Below are 16,736 nucleotides of genomic sequence, written 5' to 3' on the forward strand. Positions count from 1 at the left end.
TGAGATGGGGGTCACCACAGTTTAACTTGTCTTTTCCATTTTGAGTGCAGCTATCCTAGACACAGTGCATGGAATAACTCTTTGAGGGCTGAAATGGAAGGGACAATGGGAAAATTTGTGGGAAAATCTGAACCATTCATGAGTTTAGGATTTTCTTTTCTTCTGGTATCTGCTAATTAGAGCTTACTGCAGCTACACAGCACCAGGGTACAGGTAGAGACATCTTCAATAGGAGCTTTCTCGTTCTGATTTGAGGAGGGGAAAAGAGTACTCCTCACACTGTGACAGATCATGTAGAAGTCCTCCCTAAACTCCCATGGTTTCTCTTCTTGCCATGTCCTCCCACCTTGTTAACAACAGTGGGAACCCACATATGACAAGGTTCTGAGAGGAGAACCCTCTCTATAGTGGAGCTGTTACTACAGCTGATTTTCCAGGAGTACTAGGAAACTGGAAAATCCTGAAAGGTTGTAGATTGTTTCAGGAAATGAAACTTAAAAAATTATGAACACCAAGGTTCACGTCTGAGCTTTACAAATGTGAACCTGACCATAATTATCATACCAAAAGCTTTACAGGATTGATCTAAGAGATCTCTGACCAGAGCACAGACCAACCTCTGGGTGGCAATACAGGCAAGACAGATGAGACTACAACTGTGAATAAAAGCTTTCAGAAATGAAGCTGACGCTTCCCAGGAGATTAAATAAAACTAGAGGATTCATAATTTAAAATATTGAGAAAGTTCAGACATGATCTAAAACTACCACTAAGAATAACAAATTATATATACAGAGAACTGGGAAATACCAGTTTGCAACGGAAAAGATAAGAGATGTTAATGCCAGACTGAGTCAGTGAAATTACTGGACAAGGATGTCTGTTATAAAACATGTTTCAACAGCAGTTATATGAACTTTCTCAAAATGAATAGACAGAAGTTTTAATTAGAAACTTCTAATTCTAGTAGGAATTTCAGAACTAAAATATAACCAAAGAAAAAGTATACTTGGTAGGCTCATTAACTGAATAGAGACAGAACAGGAACCTATGATCTTGAAACTTGTGTTATAAATACAAAGGATCAAAATCTAAACAAACTCCCAAATTATCAAATCTAAAGAGAAACAAGCAAACAAATGGGGAGACTCAGAAACAAAAGGTTAACATTTGTGTCATTGGAGCTCAAGAAAAAGAAAAATAGAAATGTGATGATAAAATAGTATTTAAACAATGGCTGAACCTTAAACAGAAAAATGTAAAAGAAATTTATATCCAGTCATTACTTATTAATCAGTCTGCTAAAAACTAAAATCAAAGGTCTAGAAATTAATCTGAGAAAATGAAACGGCAGTTGCAATGATTACAAAGATTAGAGGCTATGGTAGTGGACTGGGGATACTGGGGATGTCACTCAGCAATAGTGTTTCATTGAGAATTGCATGAGCTTAATACCAGTATCCTGCCTCCCTGAGTCTCACACATAAAATGGCAAAAGTAGGACATAAATAAGATTGTACAACCACCAAATGGCCAGTGAAATACATTCAACTTCACTAATTTTTTTTTTCAAGACAGGGTTTCTCTGTATTGTTTTGGAGGCTGTCCTGGAACTCGCTCTGTAGACCAGGCTGGCCTCGAACTCACAGAGATCTGCCTGCCTCTGCCTCCCGAGTGCTGGGATTAAAGGTGTGTGCCACCGATGCCCAGCTCAACTTCACTAGTTGTTAATAGATTCATTTTTAGGTTGTTACTTTTAGAAGAGAATACACAGATGCCTGCACATATACACACACACACATACTCATGAGTCCTCATCTGTGCCTGTGAAGAGACCAAACATTGAGACATCTTCCTTAATTGCTTTTCCATCTTTTTTGCAGCGGGTTGTCCAGTTTAACTGGAAGTTTACTGTTTTAGCTAGGCTGGCTGATGACAGCCCTCAGGGTTGGCATGCCTCTGCCCAATCAGTGCTGCAGTTAATAGGCATGTACCAGCTTTTATATGGGTTCTGGGGATTCAGGTCCCTGTTCTAGTACAACAAGTACTGTATCCACTTAGTTATCACCCCAGCCTTATTTACTATTAATAAGAGAACTGCAAGTTAAACAGAAGTCTGTAAGATTTTTGGACATATTGGATCTTAATTTATGAGCATTTGAGGTGGAAGAATTACTAGAATTAAAAACAACAACAAATTCTAACTTTGAGTTGGTCAGTTAAAATATCAGGCCTTGCCAGGTGTGGTGGCACAGCCTTTAATCTCAGCACTCAGAGACAGGCAGATCTCTGAGTTTCAGGACAGCGTGGTCTACAAAGTGAGGTCTAGGGCAGCCAGGGCTATACAGAGAAACCCTGTCTCAATACAAAACAAATAAAATGAAGTATCAAGCCTTATAAAAAAATCTGTAAAATAGTTTATTTGGAATATAGGGTTAAAAGGATATAAACATGCAAATTTCCTTAAAAATAATTAGAATTTTAAAAAATTCTCTTTAATTTTTAAATTAATCTATCCTTTGACAATTCATATGTGTATATAACATACTCATCTCTTTATCCTCTCTAATCTCCCTCCAGCTCCCATCAGTACCTCACCTTCTAACCAAGCCCCTATCCCACTTTTATTTTTTGTTTTTATTTGTGACCTACTGATTTAAGCAAACAGGGTCACTGTGCAGGACTTGGTGTGAGAGGCTGCTGCCCTGGAGCATGAATAACTAAACAAGGGCCACATCCCTGAAAACAGTGCCTTCCTCCCATCCAGCAGCCCTTGACTGCTTTTAGCTTTCTGAATAAGGTGGGAACGCATGCGCCACTCCCTTATCTATGACTGACAGTTTTTCTTGTCTCAGTCTTGTGCAGCCGTATACAGGCAGCACCAACTGTTACTGGTTTGGGAGTGCCTTTGCTGTCATGCCCTTAAGAGAGTATTTCATGGTCCTTTTCCTGTTGTTTAGCTGCTACATGTTTTCTGCCCTGGTTCAGTTTCCTGGGCTTTGGATGGGTGCCTATTCAATACTGAGCTTGGAACAATCACTTGCTTTTAGTTTTTAATGTTGTTTGCTGTAAAGAGAAACTTCTTTGATTAAGGCTGAAGACAGCATTAGTCTATGAACATAAACACAAATACTAAAGAGGTTGTCAACTATTTTCATTTAGCAAAACAATATCTGTAAATTTCCCCTAGGGCATAGAACTTATCCAGCCGTGGGCATTTGACCAGGTCAGCACATGAATTCCCTCCTTTAGAACAGGTCTCAGACCCAGTCAGAAATTGGCTGATTACTCCCATAGCGGTTGTGGCATTCTTGCAGTGACAAGCACCTTTTGCCTAGCAAGTTGTTATTGTAACATGAAAGGTCTAATGCTGGGAAGAAACATTGTTGACTTTCATCCATTTGCTACCTATATAGCATCTCCCAGAACTGTGAAGAACTTGAGTTTTAATTTCAACCAAGGCAGATACCTCATTCTGGAATAATAATGTATAAGGACCTTTTGCCTATTATGTTAGAGGAAAGATTCTTTCTTTCCCCCCTCCTTTTAAAATTTTAAATTAGAAACAAGCTTGTTTTACATGTCAATCCCAGCTCCCTCTCCCTCCCCATCTCTCCTGCCTCCCACTGACCCCCCCATCCCATCCCCTTTCTGCTCCCCAGGGAGGGTGAGGCCTTCCCTGGGGAATCTTCTAAGTCTGACATGTCATTTGGAACAGGGCCTAGGCATTCCCCCCATGTGTCTAGGCTGAGAGATATCCCTCTATGTGGAGTGGGATTCCAAAGTTCATTCGTGTACTAGGGATAAATACTGATCCACTACCAGAAGCCCCCTAACTGACACAATCAGGGAGTCTGGATTGGTTTTATGCTGGATTCCCAACTATCAGTCTGGGGTTCATGACCTCCCTCTTGTTCAGGTTATCTGTTTCTGTGGGTTTCTCCAGCCTGGTTATGACCCCTTTGCTCATCACTCCTCCCTCTTTGCAACTGGATTCCAGGAGTTGGGCTCAGTGTTTAGCTGTGGGTCTCTGTTTCTGCTTCCATCAGCTACTGGATGAAGGCTCTAGGATGGCATATAAGGTAGTCATCAACCTTATTATAAGGGAAGGGTGTTTAAGGTAGCCTCTCCACTATTGCTTAGATTCTTAGTTGGGGTCATCCTTGTAGATCTCTGGACATTTCCCTAGTGCCAGATTTCTCTTTGAACCTATAATGGCTCCCTCTATTATGGTATCTCTTTTCTTGCTCTTTTTTTTTTTTTTTTTTTTTTTACGAGACAGGGTTTCTGTATTATTTTGGAGGCTGTCGGTCCAGCCTGGCCTCGAACTCACAGAGATCCGCCTGCCTCTGCCTCCCGAGTGCTGGGATTAAAGGCGTGTGCCACCACCGCCCGGCTTCTTTTCTTGCTCTTAAAGGGAAGATTCTTAATCTTGTATTTCAAGTAGCATTTTGTTTTCTTATCTTATCTATCAGATATTTCAGGTAAATTATTTAATAGGGAAAACCCAAAAATATTTAATTTTTTTTATTTTAAAAATATTTGCACACTGACAAAAACATAGCTTTTTATTGAAGCGTCTTTTATTTTGATGAATTTAAAAATCTTACTAACAGCTGATGTTTTATTAAGTTGTGAAGTTCATAATTTACTCAGTTCATAATTTTCTGTATTTATAAAATTGATCAAAAGATGCTGATTCTTGTGGTACCTACTAGGTAAGTTCTCTGCAGAAGAACAAGTCGATGTGCTTGATATATGAATTTAATCACTATTAAGTCTTCTGTAAGGTAAATATACTTTTTTTTTTTTTTTGGTTTGGTTTTTTTGAGACAAGGTTTCTCTGTGTAGCCCTGGCTGTCCTGGAACTCACTTTGCAGACCAGGCTGGCCTCAAACTCACTGAGATCCGCCTGCCTCTGCCTTCCAAGTGCTGGGATTAAAGGTGTGTGCCACCACTGCCCAACCTGTAAATATACTCTTGAAAACTTTATTTCTGCAAAAAAAAATTAAAAAAATAGGTCATGTATTTAAAAAGAGGTAAATGTTAAGACAAACTCTGCAGGAAGGAAGGAAATAGAATAGACGTCAGCTGGTGAAGGAGACCTGCCCAGGGTCAAAGATGTCAAGGCAAATAGCTGTGAATAAGATACAGTAGAACTAAGATCACAAGGAAGGAGAGGTTTATAAGAGAAAGGACGTTCTGGGCCAGGGCAATTGGTGAGAGGAAGAACAGTAAGAAAAAAGATCTAAAGAAAACATAGGTACTGTGTAACATGAAAAATAAAAGACCCAGTGGCTGATATTGGGTTTCAAACTTCAAGCTGAAGATAGAAAAGCAAAGTAACCAGCCACTAGCTTCTTACCACTACCTCGGACTGAAAGGGCTGATCCTGCTGCCTCTCCTTAGTGTGACTTGAGAACCCTGAGACTGAATGTCTTCCTCTCCTCAATGAGTCTGGAGAACGAATGCCTGATACTGAGACCTTGCTCCTGTCTTATATACCTCCCTAATGCTGGGATTAAAGACATGTGATCCCAGGTGCTGAGATCATCTTTGTGCCAGCTGTTTCTCTTTAGGACTGGATCAGTCTTGTGTAGATCTGGGTGGCCTTGGACTCACAGAGATCCATCTACCTCCTAATCCTGAGTCCTAGGATTAAAGGTGTGTGCCACTACCATCTAGCTTCTGGCTGCTGGGATCAAAAGTGTGTGCCTGCTTTCTGTGGCTTGTGACTGACTTTGCTTTCTGAATCCTCAGGCAAGCTTTAATCATAAATAATGTATCACCATGGGGATGAAGTGAAGAGAGTACTGCAGAGCATGACATAGATAAAGCTGGGTGGAGAGGGTGGTTAGGTTTTCAGGGGTTTTTAGTTATTTTGGACAAGGTCTCTCTATATAGCCCTGGATGTTCTGGAACAATCTTTGTAGACCAGACTGGCCTCAAACTCAGAGATCCTCCTGCCTCTGCTTCCCAAATGCTGTGAATAAAGGCATGCACTACCATGCCCAGCTACTGCAATATTGCATCTGAAAATAAGAGGCAGACATACATACATGTTAAACATTTCAACGAGGATGGAGAATAGAGAACATGGAGTTCAGATAAATTATTTTGGGAACACTGCACCAGGTGCAGGTCCAAATGGCAGATAGACGGGTAAGGAAACGTTTACAATAACCTAAGAGGATAGTGGAGTAAAAGCAAGGAGAGGGTGTACATTCCATTTGAAGGGTGAGTCATTCTGGTGTACCTAGCTATAGCTGGTGGTAGCACTTGGTCAAACAGGAACATGAAGAAATGTGGGAAGAGCTCCAGGATGTGGTCCTGACTATGTGGTGTTTTAGATGCCTGGTAGCCTTCCAGATAGAGATGTAAGGGACAGCATCAGTTACGTGGGGCTAAAGCTCAGTGGAGACACTTAGGTTAGGGAAATACTTACAAAAGGATAGACGAGATGAGAAGAGCATTTTCAACCCAGCCTTGATGATTTTAATTTTATTTAGCTGAGAATAGTAAGTTAAAGCAAGGCTGGGTAGATAGCGCAGTCAGTAAGATGCTTCTCTTACAAGCACAAGGACCCGAATTTTATCCCTAGAGCACATGTGGGGGAAAAAAACCTGCTTATAGTTGTTACTTCTTATTCCTATTAAGTTAGAAATAAGTGTTTGCTTCAAATAAGCTGCTGAGTCTTTAGTACATTGTAAATTTGCTTGAAGTGAAAAGAAATTTGTAAGTTTAGATTACTATGTTAAAGCTTTAGTTTATTTAGTCTCAATTTGGTTGTTTGCTAGTAAACTCAGGCTGACTTGGTACTCTATGTTTAAGTTGACCTGAAACAATTATTCTCCCTATATCCCCTCTGCACCAGCCTCCTGAGTCCTGGGAGTATAAACATGTGCCACCAAGCTTAGATTTTAGGCTGTTTGATTTGTTTTAATTTTATATATGCTTTATGGAATTTTTATCTCTTAATTTCATTTTTGTGCTTTGTGATGAGTTATTTTGTTTCTATATAATATAATTACTTGTGTATGTAAATTTGTTGTAGCTTTTTGAAAATTGTAGGAAGAAGTATATATAGTCCTTGAAATCATTTGACATATTTTAGGCAAGCAATTGTCTATCATTTAGGCATTGTTTTAGGTCAGGGCTTCTAAGCTATGATGCTGTGAATGAACTTTGGGATCAATAAAATTCCTTCATTTCTCCTTGTGTGCGTATGGTAGAGGGGAAAAAGCACTCCTACCTCCATTGAGTTTTTGTAAATTTCTCCCTACAAGAATGAGGACAGTAGTCATTGGTTTACATAGGGAAATCCTCGAATATTTTAATGATCCGAATTATCAGAAATGAAAATAAGTGAAACATGTAGTAGTTTTATGATACAGATGTCACCAGAGTTAGATCAAACTCATTATCTGTTCATGCTGTTTTTAACTTAATGCAGATGGAGGAAGCGAGGAACCACCGGATCGAAGACAGTCAAGTGTAGATTCTCGCCAAAGCCGCTCTGGGCAAGGTAAAACTTTTTTCAGTGTCAGCTGTTCCTTCATACTTCATTTGGGGACTGGTATTTTGCTGTGTCTCTTTAGGTAATGTAATTTCTCATTTAGAGTTTATTGATGTAACCAAATGGGGCCTTTGTCAATTTTAAGGTGATATTAAGACAATTTTTTCCCAACATTAATGATAAATATCTAGATACTACTTTTGGAAAGTATTAAAGTAAAATTTTAGCACCACTGTTTGTTGGAGTGTAATCACATAGTGGCCTTTCCTCTTCTTTTCTCCTTCTCTTCCTCCCTCTCTCCCTTCCTTCCTCCTTTTTTTATGACTCAGTCCCATCTAGCTCAGGCTGACCTCCACTATGTAACTGAGGCTGACCTTGAACTTCTCACAGGTGCGCACCACCACACTCAGTTTATGTGGTACAGGGTGGAGATTATACCCAGGACTTCATGAATGCTAGGCTAGTAGCCTCCCACCTGAACTACAACTTCAGCCCCCACATACTGTATTTAAAGTTTTTCATCAATATAATATTTGTTGTTATAACTGTCTGAGAAGAAATGGTAAAAACTGCTGTATTCTTTTAGAATCTTCCTGATTATTTCCTTTTTCTGTTTAAGTTGGCTTTGTGGTTTTTGTTTTTGTTTGCTTTTCATTAATTTTTTCTTACCTGGCTACTATTCACTTTTTTATTTTTGTGATTGTAATTAGTAACGTCATTTCCTCCTTCCCTTTCCTTCTTCTACACCCACCCATGTGGGTGTGTTTTCAGGTCTGAACCAACTGGTGTGCTCTTCTCTGAAGTGGACTACTTCTCCCGTTCTCAGCATTCTTTAGTCGCCTGTAGTTCTTTGTGTAGGGTAGAGGTAAAGTAGTCTTGCTCTCCCCACTTTGGCATGTCTGTTGTTGTTGTCCTTGCTTAGCTCATGTTTAGGCAGGCATGTTGGTGAAGCTTTATGGGTGTAGCTTTTGACATTACCAGGAGATACAGTCTCTCAGTGAATTACGGATCCTCAGGATCTTACCGTTTTCCACCCTTTCTTCTGAAATGTTTCCTGAACCGTAGGTGTGGCAATTGTTTGTGAATGCATTCATCAGGACTGGGATCCATAACTCTGCATTGTGATCAGTTGTGGCTTTCTGTAATAGTCTCCATTCATTGCAAAGAGAAGTTTCCTTGATGAGAGATGAGGACTGTATTTATCTGTGGGAATAAGGACAAATACTTAGAGTATAGTTAGGGATTATGCTAGTTTAGTAATCATAGTATTATCTATCTACCCTTAAAAAAACTTTATACCTAAATTGTAGTGTTATTATAGGTTGTCCTCCAAGATCCATGATTGCACTAGCTCTGGGTAGTTGGGTAGATTTCTAATATCAGGCATAACTTCCCTCTTGGTGAGTGGATCTTAAAACCAATTAGAGATCTGTTGGTCATCGCCAAGGTATGCTTGCCAGTACTGTACCCTTAGGGTTATTGTGGCATACTATGGTTCATAGGTGTCAAGCTGGGTAAGAATATTGGTTGCTTCCCTTCTTTGGAAGCTTGCATAGCACCTTCTGGCACCATGAAAGCTTCCCAGGGTGGGAAGCATTTAAGTCAGTTCCAGCTAAGGGATCTTTGGACCCTGTGTTTGCCTGAAGTACACAGTATCTTCAGCAATAAGAATTTATCTTCTCCCTCTGCAGGTGGTTGGGCAAACAAGGGCAACAGCCATAGTCTATAACATTTTGGTAGTCTCTTGGACAACCTTGACTGACAGTACAGAAGGGGGCTTCTCCTGCTTGGTGGCACAGTTTTGTTTTGTTTTTTAAAACATAATTCTTTACTGATTCTTTGGGAATTTCACATCATGCAACCCAAACGTGCTCACCTCTCAGGTCCCTCACCTCTGCAGCATGCTCCGCCCCATTTAATTAAAAACAGAACAAAACAAATAAGCAAAGAACCCACCTCATTCATCTTTCCAGCTCCTCTTCATTTATACTAGTGGCATTGGGTTCTATGGTGTGTCATACAGTATACTCTTTTGTTCAATCAGCCCCACCCACAAAATGTTCATTGCAGTGAGTCATTGATCTTGTTCAAGCCTTTGACATACCATCAACACTGGACCCGCACTGAAACTCCTCTCCTGTATCATGTTGTTGTCCTGAGTCCCTTCACGCACTCTAGCACATCATAGATGGGGTAGATATTAAGGTGGGTCAACCCAAGGTCTAGGATGGAGGTTTGGGTGGTAGCTGAGCTGATTGTTCAGGGCTCAGGCGAGGGACAGAGCCAGCTCTCCTAGACCCATGCTATCAGGGTCAGCTCTTCCACACCTATGATGAGGAGTGAGGCCATCTTTCCCCAGTGTGGGTGGGGGGCAGCTCCCCTGCTGTAGTGTCCAGTGTGAGCCAGGGCCAGCTATTCCAGGGCCAGTGAGGGGCAGAACTGGCTCAGCACAGGCCCAGGGATTTCAACTCGAATAGTTGGTATTACCCCATGTGGTAACACAGGTCATGAGCATCATCACAGACACCAGCTGCAGCAGGAATATGGACCCAGACATGCCCTCAACAACAGCTCGGGCTCCAGACATCACCATGGTCCTGGTGGCAACATGGGCCACCCAGACCAGTATGACCCGAGTGGCAGCAAGGCGCTCAGACACCAAAATGGTTTCAGGTGACTATCCAGACCGTGGGCATCTGCTTAGCCCCTGGTGGCAACAGGAGCCATGGACATGAACCCAGATCCTGGCTGGTGCTGAACCACAGACCCAGGCATGGCCATGACATCAATCAGGGCCCAGATGACACCGTGGCCCTATGTGGCAGCACAGGCCACCAGATCTTCATAGCCATGGTGGCAGTGTGGTCCTCAGACACCAATATGGCCACAGGTTGGGACCCAGACACCTGGCATCCATAGATAGTCTATGGCCCTTTTTAGCTTGGATCCTTGTATGTTTTTGTCTCCTATTGAATTCTGTTCTCAAGTCATAAGTTGTTTTCATCATTGTCATCAGTCTTATATTTGTGTTTTCCTGATTGTTGTTTAGGTGCCTATTCTAAAGTTCTTTTCTCTAATGCTAGTGAGCAGTTTCGTGTGTCTTCTTTAAAGTCCTGAATTCTTTGACGAAGTTTATGATTTTTCTTTTAAATTCTGTGTACTGGGGTTCATTAGGTAATTCACATTAACAAACATTTCTACAGGACTGTAGGTTTTAGAAAGAAGATACTGACTTGCTCCGTTATATTTGCAATGAGATCTGATACAGACTGCTTTTGATAGTTCTAAGTCTGATATGGATAGAGCGGGTTGGGTTAGAAGAGAGAATGTGTAGGTAGGCTTGGGTATAATGAATCAGGTGGACAGAGGGCATTGGGCTGGTGTACAGGATGTACCTCCTGCTCTAATCCTGGAGTATGGGAGTGGATCTGGCTGGGTGGAAAAGTTGGATATGGCATGAGAGGGACCTATGGGTAGATAGGGAGGTCTTGGAAGACGCCTACAGGTTGTTTATATGGGGACCATTCTTAATCAAACCTTCACAATAGGGTGACCAGATAAAACATGGATGCGGGATGTAGGACCCAGGCTAGATCTGTTAGTTTGGAGAGCCTTCCCCGACTGGATCCTGAAGAAGGATGTAAGAGATCTGACTGGGTAGACAGGTTGAGTGCAGTACATTATTAACTTTTTGAAGTGAACATATAAAAGCAATCCATACCACAGAAATTTCTGATGTCTTTCCTAATTCATTCAAAATTGGATAAGCATCTTCCATTCTCTTATTTTTCTTCAGTACTTACCATCTTTTTATTTATTCTGTTTATATTCTGTCTTTAAAATAAAGTAAATGTTCCATAATAGTTCAACCTTTGGGTTACTTTGATTAATGCTATACCTCAGTGCTAAGAATATATTTCTGAAATATATTCTATTATAAATAAATGTCTAAATAAATGACATTAAGTAAGTGAAGTGGTCACCAAAAGGATGAGAATTGAAAATACAAATAATGGATATATTGGTGTGTTGATCCTGTAAAGGCTCCGGGACCATTTACTCCATAATTCTATATCCCTTTCCCCCCACAACATTGTTCCTCTAGATTTTAGAGTTATACTGTTTTGTATTGTATAAAATTTTATGTTTCAGAAACGTTGTGGGGTATTTACCACAGAAGAGTACTGGGATGGGTTTAAGCATAGAAAACTTTCCTTAGCTAGCCAGTATTTGGTATTTGGTATCCCAGTCTAACCAAACCTTCCTCAGGGTGAGCTTTTAAGCACAGAAACTATATCCTGGGTTGGAATACTTCCGTTAGCAAGACCAGTTAGCCAGAAGCAGAACTATAGAAGTAAAAATGTAAGGTTAGTACATTTAGAGACTTTCCCAAAACTATGGGTTTGATGGATTAGGTCTTTGTTTTCATTTTGGCTGGTGGTACCATCTCCATGCTGAGTTTTATGACCTGAATAATAAATATGTCTATCATGGTGTCAATTATGCTAAGGTTTAGAGGCCTGTTACAAAAACACCATGGCTATTTTTGAAGTTTTAACTATACTAGCAACACTTAATCATTCTTAAATGATCCTTAATATGGCAAATGTTAGGGATTTATTTGCTTTCACTCTTACTCTCTCAATATATTCCTACATAATGAGAACATGTATGTGAAAACCTTAACAAGAAAATTAGTGGGAAACTATAGTAATTGTTTTTACTCCTCTCTTCTTAAATATGACTAGCCAGCTAAGGTGACTAGATATTTGATGAAATATCCTAATGTATAAAACTGATATTAAACAATAAAAATTGGAAGGAATGTTTTATTAGATGTCATAGATATAGGTACATGAAATTATTTTCTCTGATATTTGTCAATTATAATAGTTTTCAAATCTATAAGAAATTCAATCTTATTGAATTTTAATAAGAAAAGATGAACCTTAAGCAATAAAATTAGTTATTTCTAGGATTCAGAGTGTAATCACCTGATCTCAATTTCGGTATGCAGGAGTTGAAGTATTATCAGAGTAAAGTGTGGGTGAGTCTGCCCTTTTGCTTTTGTTCATCTCAGAAACCTATTGAAAGATCAATACAGGTGATTAGAAATGAGACAGCCTCCATATATTATTAGGACCTGGAGATGTTATACCCTAACTTCAGTAGTAGTAGAAATAAACAAAGGCATGTGATTCATCCTCCAGAAGTCTCAGAAAGTTTAAGACTGACAGCATGTAGAGATAGGAGTAGAAGGGGAGCTTAGTTAAAGTCAGATGAAAAAGTGTTGGGTTTCAGGGATGTGGTCTTAAAACTTAACTAGCCCTCATCAGAGGCTCTTATACCCACCAATGATGCTGGCAAAGCTAAAAATTTATTCTTTAGAGACCCTTCAGACTGAAAGAAATCAAACACAGTTGAGGGAAGGAGTCCTGTGCTAAAATAGAAGTATTGGACCCCAGGTGTTTTTCTTTTGTTTATTTCACTGGGCTCTCAGAATATTGGCAACATTGGGCCTTTAGGCATTGGGAACGTCTTTCTGAGAAACCTAATTAAAAAGAAAGATGCACTAATAAAGCCATCAGAGATTCCTAAACAGCCCAGATAAAATTACTACAACTATCCAGGCTCCCATTCAACTTTTTAATCCCTTCCTATTTCATGTAAGCAGCTAACTGAGGCTTACTTGCTATTTGAAGAATTGCTGTAGTATGTGGACATAGACATTAACTAGAATAAAACAATTTTTTTTTTTTTTTGGTTTTACGAGACAGGGTTTCTCTGTATTGTTTTGGAGGCTGTCGGTCCAGCCTGGCCTCGAACTCACAGAGATCCGCCTGCCTCTGCCTCCTGAGTGCTGGGATTAAAGGCGTGCGCCACCACCGCCCGGCAAATAAAGCGATTTTAAGATAACATTTTATAGAGGAAAATAAAAAAATTTGAGTTAGCAAGTATGACTGGCTATATACTGTTGGTAGTATGTATTTGGAACTTTTCATTCTGATACTTAAATTGTGAATTTGTTATTGGTTATATTTGAACTTGCATGATAAGTCCTCTTGAAACACCTTTATGTGTAGTCCTCTTGTACTTCTGAAATTCATTCTTTTTTTTAAAGATTTTTTTATTTAAATTAAAAACAAGCTTGCTTCACATGTCAATCCCAGCTCCCTCTCCCTCTCCTCCTTCCCCACTCCCTCCCACCAGCTTTCCCACCCGATCCCCACTCCATTCCCCAGGGAAGGTGAGGCCCTCCACGGGGGAACTCCAGAGTCTGTCATTTTGTTCAGGGCAGGGCCTAGACCCTCCCCCAAGAGTCCATGCTGAGAGAGCATACCTCATTGTGGGATGGGCACCCAAAGTCCATTTGTATGCCAGGGATAAATACTGATCCACTACCCAAGGCCCCATAGATTGCCTAGGCCTCCTCACTGACACCCACATTAAGGGGGCCTGGCTTAATCCCATGCTGTCCAGCCAGCCATTAGTCTGGAGTCAAAGAGCTCCTACTTGTTCAGGCCATCTGTTTCTGTGGGTTAAACCAGCCCAGTCTTAACCCCTTTGCTCAGCACTCCTCCCTCTCTGTCACTGGATTCCAGGAGTTCTGTTCAATGTTTAGCTGTGGGTGTCTGCCTCTGCTTCCATCAGCCACTGGATGAAGGCTCTAGGATGACATATAAGACAGTCATCAATCTCATTATCAGGGAAGGGCATTTAAGGTAGCCTCTCTATTGCTTAGTTTGCCAGTTGGTGTCATCCTTGTAGATCTCTGGAAATCTCACTAGTGCCAGATCTCTCCTCAAACCTATAATGACTCCCTCTATTATGGTATCTTTTGTCCTGCTCTCCTCTATTCTTCCCTGACTCAACCTTCCTGTTCCCCCATGTCCTCCTCTCCCCCTTCTTTTCTTCCCCCTCTCTTTTTCCTGGCTTCCTCTCCCCTTCCCTGCCTGCTCCCAATCAGGAGATCTTGCCTCATTCCCCTTCTTTGGGTACCATGCATTTCTCTCTTAGGGTCCTCCCTGTTTCCCAGACTCTCTGGCAGTGGGATTGTAGGCTGGCACTCCCCTGATCCGTGTCTAAAATCCATGTATGAGTGAGTAAATATCATGTTTATCTTTTTGTGACTGGGTTACCTCACTCAGGTTGGTTTTTTCTAGTGCTGTCCATTTGCATGCATTTTTCCCCCCGCTCCATTGTGTAAATGTACCACATCTTCTCTGTTCACTCTTCTGAAATTCATTCTTGCTAATCTTTTTCACTATTACATTGTTTTTCATAAAACTAAACCTGAAATCTGCCCTCTAGCCACTAATTCTTTATGATCTCGGGGTGTTAGATGTGAGAGTGTTAGCCATACTTGTATTTCTCATGTTATAGTTTCATTAGCTTAAAAACAAAATCTTTTAACCAAGCAGTTGTTCTTTCATTTACCTAAAATATCTCATCATCATCATTTTATGTATCTCTGAGTTCATACTAGCATTTACCAGGGTATATACAACATACATACATGCATACATACATAAATTAGTTTAAATATTTTTTAAAAATGAGCTAGTTTTGGTTTTCCTGTTCTCTTAAGCAGTATAGTATAGTCATCCTACAGAATATCCTGAAACTGTTTCTTAAAATTGATATACTATGTAGTATAAACAACCAATAATGCATCCTATCACTTCCTTATCTGTGTTTAAATTTTCAAAATTATTCATAATAATTTATTTATAATCTTTTAAAGTTATTGTAATATGCAGTTCTAAGCACATTTTGTGTCAGAAGTTACTAGACTACTTTGCATTATGATGATTTGCTTAAATAGCAATACAAACCTTGTAGAAGTCACTTCTTATCCATATTTATAAAAGAAAAGGAATAAAAGCATGGCCACTGAAAAGATTGAAAACTATATTGAATGTACAGAAATATTTTGACTTAAAGTATTATCTGAGTTTTTCTGATGAGATAATCATAAAAACTTGGGGAAAATTTCCTGTATAATTCCCTATGGAAGAGAAAGGCATGTGAATAGTTTATTACCTAGAGCCACAGAATTGACAGGAAGTAGAACAGTTATGGTATTGCCAATCCAGACAACTTAACAAATACTGCTTCTAATGCTTTCCTTTTCAGGCTGTCGAATGTAAGCTAGATATCATGGATGTTTTGATTTGCTTCATCAACAAAACACATCTAAAACAGCAGTTGTAAGAGTTGCAACATAAATAAGTTTTAAAAAGTAGTAGCTGTTCCCCAAGATTTGTCTGTCTTCCACACAGGTCTCTTATGAGGAGAGCTGAAGGGGGAAGTTATAAGAGTTAATCACCTTTTTGTGTTTCTAGCCTTGGTGTTGGATGACACTTTTACCTTACCTTCTGGAGGCTGATGGAATTTTGTTTTGTATATAGAACTAAATTTCATGGTGCAATATGTAATCTTTGGCAATGTGTAGCATCTGAAATGTGACTGGTGGAAAGAATAGTGTGTTCTAAATGTACAATGCATGCTGAATTGAAGTATATCTTTGTAGTCATATCAGAATATTTGCCTTTACTTATTGGAGTATTATTAATAATAGTTGCCTTAAAGTCTTTTGTTTTTTTAATTCTATCATCTGTACCATCTTAGAGTTTGCACCTAAGATTTTTCCCTTTCAAGTTGAGATTTTCCTGTATCTGCATATGCTAGGTTATACAGTATTGTATCATATACATTTTTATACCATAATCCTAAGGAGAATGTTGATTTTTTATATTGATGTCCAATCAACCAGATTATGTTCATCACTCAGATTTATAATTTTCATTTGGGGGTCTTTAGTTAATTTAAACATTTACAAAGTTATTTAGGTAAATTTCACAAGTGACCCACTGCATTTGGATACCAGAGTAGGGGACCAAACCAAGGGCCAGAGTAAGCCTGTTCCTCTATTATGTTGAGTATCTCAGATATTTTTACACAGGTAACAGAAATTTTGTTAATACAACCACTTTTCCTGTTCCTGAGAACCTCTCTCTCTCTCTCTCTCTCTCTCTCTCTCTCTCTCTCTCTCTCTCTCTCTCTCTCTCTCTCTCTCTTTTCTAGAGTCTCCACTTCTTTTTATCAGATTATGTCCATCAAGAAATTAGTACATTTGGTGTAAGTCAGTGGTTCTCAACCTGTGGGTCTGAGCCTTTCTGGAGGTCAAAAATGACCTCACAGGGATCACCTAAGACCA

General features: G+C 39.8%; 1 protein-coding gene across 10 annotated transcripts in view; it reads left to right on the forward strand.

The window, feature by feature from the left end:
* Tanc2 (tetratricopeptide repeat, ankyrin repeat and coiled-coil containing 2) overlaps positions 1-16,736 on the forward strand; it is a 306,152-nt gene that overhangs the window by 75,932 nt on the left and 213,484 nt on the right. For all 10 annotated transcript variants that reach the window (XM_040749911.1, XM_040749916.1, XM_040749917.1 and 7 more), the window contains one exon: positions 7,454-7,525. In XM_040749911.1, coding sequence (XP_040605845.1) covers positions 7,454-7,525 — 72 coding nt within the window. The remainder of the gene's footprint in view (positions 1-7,453; positions 7,526-16,736) is intronic.

This window comes from Mesocricetus auratus, unplaced genomic scaffold, assembly GCF_017639785.1.
Source record: "Mesocricetus auratus isolate SY011 unplaced genomic scaffold, BCM_Maur_2.0 Super-Scaffold_100007, whole genome shotgun sequence".
NCBI classification, from domain to species: Eukaryota; Metazoa; Chordata; class Mammalia; order Rodentia; family Cricetidae; genus Mesocricetus; species Mesocricetus auratus.